The 7,662-nt window shown below is 46.6% G+C and overlaps 1 protein-coding gene across 15 annotated transcripts in view; it reads right to left on the reverse strand.

Annotated features, from left to right (window-relative positions):
- ABI2 (abl interactor 2) overlaps nucleotides 1–6,665 on the reverse strand; it is a 110,254-nt gene extending 103,589 nt beyond the window's left edge. For 13 of the 15 annotated variants that reach the window (XM_040439855.1, XM_040439847.1, XM_040439854.1 and 10 more), the window contains exon 1: nucleotides 6,413–6,665. In XM_040439855.1, coding sequence (XP_040295789.1) covers nucleotides 6,413–6,529 — 117 coding nt within the window. In that variant the 5' untranslated portion in view covers nucleotides 6,530–6,665. The remainder of the gene's footprint in view (nucleotides 1–6,412) is intronic. The other 2 variants (XM_040439859.1, XM_040439858.1) reach the window with 1 other exon arrangement.
- Nucleotides 6,666–7,662: the final 997 nt, after the last annotated feature.

A 7,662-nucleotide genomic window follows, 5' to 3' on the forward strand; every position in this document is an offset into this window, starting at 1 on the left:
AAATCACGGAGACGTGCAGTACTTTGGTCTGAGATGCAGACCAAACACGACAATTGTCTACGGGTCCGTGAAAAACCACTGACACAACACAGATGGCATACATGTAGTGTCCGTTATTCCACTGAAGATTGGTAGGAGATGGTTTGGAAATTTATTTTCAGCTGAATAATGTCCCTGGATTACATATGACACATGAAGGGTAAAAACGGCCACACGGATCCTTTTACGGACATCTTCACGGACGCTTTTTTTCCCACAGACATCAAAGTGACATGGAAATGTGGACGAGGCCTAAAGCAACAGGGCGGCCATCGGGCACAAGACATTCCAACCGCCTCTACAACCTGGACGTCTGGCGGGTTTTAGTACGTCCCGGCCACAGAGGAATGGAAAGCGTCTGATGAGTATACATGGAGGACTATTAGTCATACTGCATCATCGGTATAATGTATAGTTATGTCCTCCATATACTGGGTGCAGCCTAATGCCCCAGCTGTCGCCCTGTGATTCAAACATAAAGGTGTTGTTACTATCCCAGCTCGTTAGTCTCCGCTGTACGCAGGGTCATTCCGCAGACGCCTTCACTGGCGACTGATTCATATATACAGTACTGTGCTAAAGATTAGAGAGGAGCGAATTTCAGATTTAGAAATTCGTTCACGCTTCATTTGGTGGTAAAAGCAGAATTGCGTTATGGATTCCGTTACCACGGACCAGAACGCAATTCTATGTCGGAGAGGACTCTCCTGCATAACGGAAACGGGACGGATCCTTTTTGCAGCCCATAGACTTCTATTGTGATGAAATGCCTCTAAAGGAATTCCATTACGCATTCCGTCATAGAATTGCGTTCTGGTCCGTGGTAACGGAATCCATAACGCAATTCTGCTTTTACCACCAATCGAAGTGTGAACGAATTTCAAAGTATGAAATTCACTCATCTCTACAAAAGATAAATCTGCCAGGACCGCTGGCCTGCCCCTTCCATGCCCCCTTTTCAAGAAAGTGGCGAGGGCGTGTAGAAACGCCACTTGCGACAGGTCGGGCCTTGTGCCCACAAAATAGCCAGGATTTATAACATTCAGGGACCAAATGACTAAACTTCCCCAGAAAATGCAGATTCATTTACACGGATCATGGTCATACTAAAAAAGGGATATAAACCTACAATGCCGTCTGCGATTAGAATCTAGCCATTTTCATAAATGCTGGCCTGGTATCTGCCATTACTATCTATAGGGTCCATTCACACGTCCGTAGAATGGGCCCACATGCGTTCCATTCATTCTCTATGGGGCCGGAATGGATGCGGACAGCACACAGTGTGTTGTCCGCATCTGCATTTCCAGAGCGCGCCCCCGATCTTCCGGTCCGCGGCTCCGGAAAAAAAATAGAACATGTCCTAATTTTTGTCCGCAGTTTTGGACAAGAATAGGCAGTTCTATGGGGGTGCCGGCCAGGTGTATTGCGGATCTGCAATACACTACAGACGTGTGAATGGACCCTTAGAGCTTTTTCACACGAGCGGATCGCATGCGTGGAATCCGCTGCGTGAAAGACAGCCATGCCCCGTTCCGGACAGCAGAGACACGGAGCAGTAACATGATTGAAAACGCTCCGTGCGTCTGTGATCTTTTTACTACAAAGCCACACTGAGATAACGTGGTTACCGTGATGTTGTAGTAAAAAGGTCACAGAGCGGCAAAGAGCGTTATCAATCATGTTACTGCTCCGTGTCTCTGCTGTCCGGAACGGGGCTTGGCTGTCTTTCACGCAGCGGATTCCATGTACGCGATCCGCTCGTGTGAAAGAGCCCTTACTGTAAAGAATCCTTATATTCATACAGGGGTAACATTACACTGGGATCACAGCTGGTTCTCATTCGTATTTGCTTTTGCAGCTGCTGTCTGACATTGAGCAGCCTACCTGTAACCAGAATACCCAAGTCCTTTTCTCGTCCTGTTATCCCCAGTTTTATTCCATTTAGAGGATTTGTCTCACTTCAGCAAATGGCATTTATCATGTAGAATAGAGAAAGTTAATAAAAGGCACTTACTAATGTGTTGCGATTGTCCATGTTGCTTCCCTCATTCATTTTCCCATCACATTATACACTGCTTGTTCCCATGGTTACGACCACCCTGAAATCCATCAGTGCTGGTCGTTCTTGCACACTATAGGAAAAAGTACAGGCTTCTTTGATGGCTGGAACCGTGGGAGTGCACATAGGCTGGTGCTTTTTCCTAGTGTACAAGCACGACCACCACTGATGGATTGCAGGGTGGTCGTAACCATGGAAATGAGTGCATAATGTGATGGAAAAATGAATGAAGCCAGCAAAGGAAGCAACATGGACAATCACAATACATTAGTAAGTGGCTTGAATTCATATTCTCTACATGATAAATGTCATTTGCTAAAGTGATATCACTTCACCGTTGTACATTTAGTTTTTTTATTTCTGCTCCGTTATACAAGCCAAACAACGGGAATAAAAGAAGTGTTGGATTCGGGATAACTGAAACGAACGGAGCTGAAACGACTCCATCGAGTCCTCCGCAATCCTGTTTTTTTGCACGCAGGACTTTATTGTCCGGTCTTTTTGACGGAATCTGTGACAGAGGCGCTGAACGGAGCCTCCAATGCAGATGTGAACTCGCCCTAGTACTGTGCCCACGGTGCATTACATTACATTTATTACTTTAGAATTCATCAACCACGTTCTCGCCCATGCCGCCAGCTTATCGAGGGCTGTGTGTAATCAAGCCGAGGTTTAGGAATCCTACGCTGTTCTGTATCATTAGCAAAAACCCACACCAGACCATTTATAAGGAGATGCAGGCTGCTGCCACACGCTCTGGTTTTTTGGTGCAGTTTTGGAGTCCAAAACCAGGAGTGGATTACAAAGGGAGAGGAAGTATTAAAGGGGTCCTCTCACTTCAGCAAACGGCATTCTTAATGTAGACCAATTTAACACAAGGCACTTACTAATGTATTGTGTTTCTCCATATTGCCTCCTTTGCTGGCTGGATTCATTTTTCCATAACCTTATACACTGTTTGTTTCCATGGTTACGACCACCAGGCAATCCAGCAGTGGTGGTCGTGCTTGTACACTATAGGAAAAAGTGTCAGGCTCTCTGGTGGCCGGGACCAAAGGAGTGCACATAGGCTGGTGCTTTTTCCTATAGTGTTGTACAAGCATGACCACCGCCGCTGGATTACAGGATGGTCGTAACCATGGAAACAAGCAGTGAATCAAGCCAGCAAGAAGCAATATGGACAATCACAATACATTAGTAAGTGCCTCGTATTAACTTGGTCTACATGATAAATGCCACTTACTGAAGTGAGACAACCCCTTTAAGGACAGATGTGACTTCTCTTTTTTTAATCCACTCCTGGTTTTGGCTGGAGGTTGTGACGGCACCCTTGAAGAGACCTGGGCCCGACACAGATAATCAGATTCCTCAGCAGATTGGAGGCGTCTTGGTGGACACTTCATGGATGCTTTATACGCATTAAGCGTCCCCTGCTCTGTTCTATCAATAGTAAATCGATCATGCCATCATGGTGTTCAGCGTCCCCTCCCTGAAAAGGTCAATGGCAATAACAGCCAAGCTCTCCAGACACATAATACCGCCATGTAGCGCGGTCATGTATGTGAGCACCTTTCACAGCATACAAACTGATCCTTGTATCCTAGGCAGATTACGGACACAAGGAGACAAGACCCCGTACCGGGATAACTTACTGTGGACTATAGGAGCCAGTTTAACTCTTGCTGCTCTACATTTACCACGTGCCTACTGAGATTTCTCCAGTCTAACACTAACGCCTTAGTTACCTGCAGCAACCAATCAATCAAACTGTGGTGGCGGCTGAAAGACCCGATCATCCAATACAGGAGCGTTTGCTGGTTCATCGGGTGATCGTTGGCCCCTTCACGTGGGTCAATGATAGGGAATGGTCGGTCTGTGTACAAGGACCCAGAGGCCATAAGCAGCATCACGTGGTGTAGATCCTGATAAGGGTACTATCACACTAGCGGTATTGAAATCCAGTAAAGGGGCAGTTTTGTCCTAATGCATTCTGAATGGAGAGCAATCCGTTCAGGATGTATCAGGAGGTCTTCCGTTCCGTCCCTTGTACGGTATTTGACAAAATCCCAGAACAATACCGCACTTGCTGAATCTGGCATTCATTTCCATAGAGAGGTAGTGTTCCGGTTTTTCGGTCTGCTTATGCATCGGGCTTTTGATCTTTGACAAAATTTAAATACCGGATCCGTTACTCCGGATGATACCAGATCCGTCTAACGGATTCGGGGGGGAAAAAGAAGCTATCCGTTTGTACAGGGCTTTCTGGATCAGGCAGGCACTTCTGTTACAGGAACTGCCTGCCGGATTCTAACAACGCTAATGTGAAAGTACCCTAACACAAATATCAGTCTTTAGTGAAAAACGGACGCAGCACGAATGCCATCCAGGCCCATAGACTTCAATGGGTGTGATTGGTCCACATCACGGATCAAAGTAGTGCATGTCGCCTATGGTCAGTAAAGATGTCTGATGTGTGAACAAACGCATCGAAATCAACAGGGACGTGTTCTGTCTGTGGAAATGACAGCACAGGTCAGTGAAAAACGGAAAGGTGGACGAGGCCCGAGTTCACACGTAGCACCACGGTGCAGCTGAAAACTGATCCAACGTGGGATTTTACAGTAAAACCCTTTTTGCCTGCTACATGTGAACGCACCCTTAGGGTACCTATTTGCAGTTCGCAAACCCCAAAATACGGATAGTCTGTGCGGCATCTACATTTTAGGCGGACCAGAGCGTTATCTGCACACGTTGCAGATTGCGTACGTTTTTTCTGTGCAGATTCTCAGGCAGGAAAAACCTCAGTGTAAGGCAACATGCACACAAACATATTTTGCTTCCATGTCCGTTCCGGGTTTTTTTTGCGGATAGGATGCAGACCCATTCATTTCACCGTGTGCTGTCCGCATCAGTATGTCCTTTCCGTAGCCCCGCAAAAAAAATATAACATGTCCTATTCTTGTCAGTTTTAGGCATTGTTACAATGGATCCGCAAAAAAACACGGATGGCACACGGATGTGCATGTAGCCTAGGATGTAATACAGCTCTCACACGCACTTTGCTTTCCCGTTGCAGGGTGGCAATTCTTTGTATGGATTTTACCCTTTTCAATGCCAGGGTGAGACCTGCGGCAAAATCGCGGTTTTCGGTGCACACAAGTGATGTTCACTTTCGCCAGCACATTATAGTCAATGGGCAACTTCACACATCGGAGCGTGCACCAATTTGGAGTCTCGCACTAGACTCCCCCACTCAAGTCATACGTCCGCCAAAAACGACAGCACAGACGCCACCTGTGCGCGGTATGTTTGTCGCGCATGGTAGATAAGATGTTGAGAAGAAATGAAAGCAGAGGTGAAAAACAGGTGACATACGGAACGCCGTCGCAGGCGATACTCACACAGGTGGGAAATCGCCCCTTTTTAGGGGGCGGAACGCGGACGAGTTTTTCATCTCTCATCTGAACGGATGACAGGGACAGCTTTGTGAAATCCTGGAATCCTTAAAATAAGACCTTTTGCACACGACTGTATTTTCATTCAGTGTCCGTTTGTTTGTTTTTTTTGCGGATAGGATGCAGACCCATTCATTTCAATGGGTCCGCAAAAAATACGGACAGCACACCGTATGTCCATTCCGTAGCCCCGCAAAAAAAAACAACAATAGAACATGTCCTATTCTTGTCCGTTTTGGATCCACAATAAAAAATAAAAAAAGAAGGGTGCCATACGGACGTCATTTTTTTGCAGATCCGCAATTTGCGGACCGCAAAACACATACGGTCGTCATCAAAATGCCATCAAAAACTGTGAAACGCGGGCACGTGAATGGGCAGATGACTGCCATAACTAATGATACCGGAGCGCAGCAGATGAAGGGTGGCATCCAGCGTACAGCTGGCAACGGACGGGTCCTGCCAAGTTTATAGCCACAGGTGCAAGAATGAACCTGGCATCAGTATGTGCCCTGCAAGCCCACCTGGCAGGAGGCACCAGCCGGGCACACATGGTACATTATATACAGCCCAATTCACACGTCTCATTTTCAGTCCAGGGAAAATCGCAGTATAATATTATACACACACATCCACTACACCCATCCTCCCCAATCACGGGACGAGGATGGAGCTCAGGGTGACAATGGGGTCATCTGCACCAGTGATGACGTCACAGCATCCTCCTCATCCTCCTCCAGCCGCAATGCTCGCCTGATAACCGGCGGTCCATGCAGCCCCCGGGTCGTGGTGTGTACTCCACACCCCCGGCGCTTTCCCCTCACCCCCTCCGCATCCATCCATCTTCCTCACAGACCTGGATGTAGTTGTTCTCGCAGTAGTCTGCCACCCGCTCCAAATTGGTATAGCTGTCCAGAAGGGCCCGCCGGCCGCCGGGGATCTCCTCCTCCAGCAGCATCTGCAGCTCCGCCATGTTTTTCCTCAGCACATTCCTCTTCTAGAAGCCCCGCTACACTGCGGAGGGATAAGCTAGGAGAGACGAGCGCGGGGCCGCGCACAGTGCAAGCGAATGCAGGAGGCGCGTCCCCGACACACTCTCACTCAGCAAGGGGGCGTCTCCTACATGTGCGCAGCTCCAGGCTCACGGGTGAGTAACCCGAGAGTGCGCCTGCGCGAACGAGCCGGGTCGGGTTTGTAAGCGCGCGTTCCCAGTGATTTTGGTTCATCTTTGGTTCGTATACGGTCGCTTAGCAACAGAGGCAATGAGAAAGGGGGGGATGGTCACGTGAGCAGCGCTCGCTGGTGGTGACGTCATTTCTATGATGGTTTTGGGTTTGCGTATGAAATAATAGCCGTGTTACCTCAGAATACCGTGTTCCGTAGGCCTATGTTCACACAGGCAATAGAATGCAACGTGGCATATGTATATAGGACCGTGTTTGTGGGGTTGGGTCCACTAGCAAGAAATAGTGGCCCAGTTGAGTTAGTTACCTCATTGGTGTCAATTAACCCCTTATGGACCGGGCTCATTTTCACCTTAAGGACCAGGGCATTTTTTGCAAATCTGACCAGTGTCACTTTATGTGGTGATAACTTGAAAACGCTTTGACTTATCCAGGACATTCTGAGATTGTTTTTTCGTCACATGTTGTACTTCATGACACTGGTAAAATGAAGTCAACAAAAATTCATTATTATTTATAAAAAAATACAAAATTTACCAAAAATGTTGACAAATTAGCAAATTTCCAAGTTCCATTTTCTCTACTTCTATAATACATAGTAATACCTCCAAAAATAGTTATTACTTTACATTTCCCATATGTCTACTTCATGTTTGGATCATTTTGGGAATAACATTTTATTTTTTGGGGATGTTACAAGGCTTAGAAGTTTAGAAACAAATCTTGACATTTTTTAGAAATGTTCAAAAACCCACTTTTTAAGGACTAGTTCAGGTCTGAAGTCACTTTGTGAGTCTTACATAATAGAAACCACCCAAAAATGTATTCAAAACTGATTTTACAAATGTCGTTAACCCTTTATGTGTTCCACAAGAGTTAATGGCAAATGAAGTTAACATTTCAGAATTTAGATTTTTTGGCA

Source organism: Bufo bufo, chromosome 7, assembly GCF_905171765.1.
Source record: "Bufo bufo chromosome 7, aBufBuf1.1, whole genome shotgun sequence".
Classification (NCBI taxonomy): Eukaryota; Metazoa; Chordata; class Amphibia; order Anura; family Bufonidae; genus Bufo; species Bufo bufo.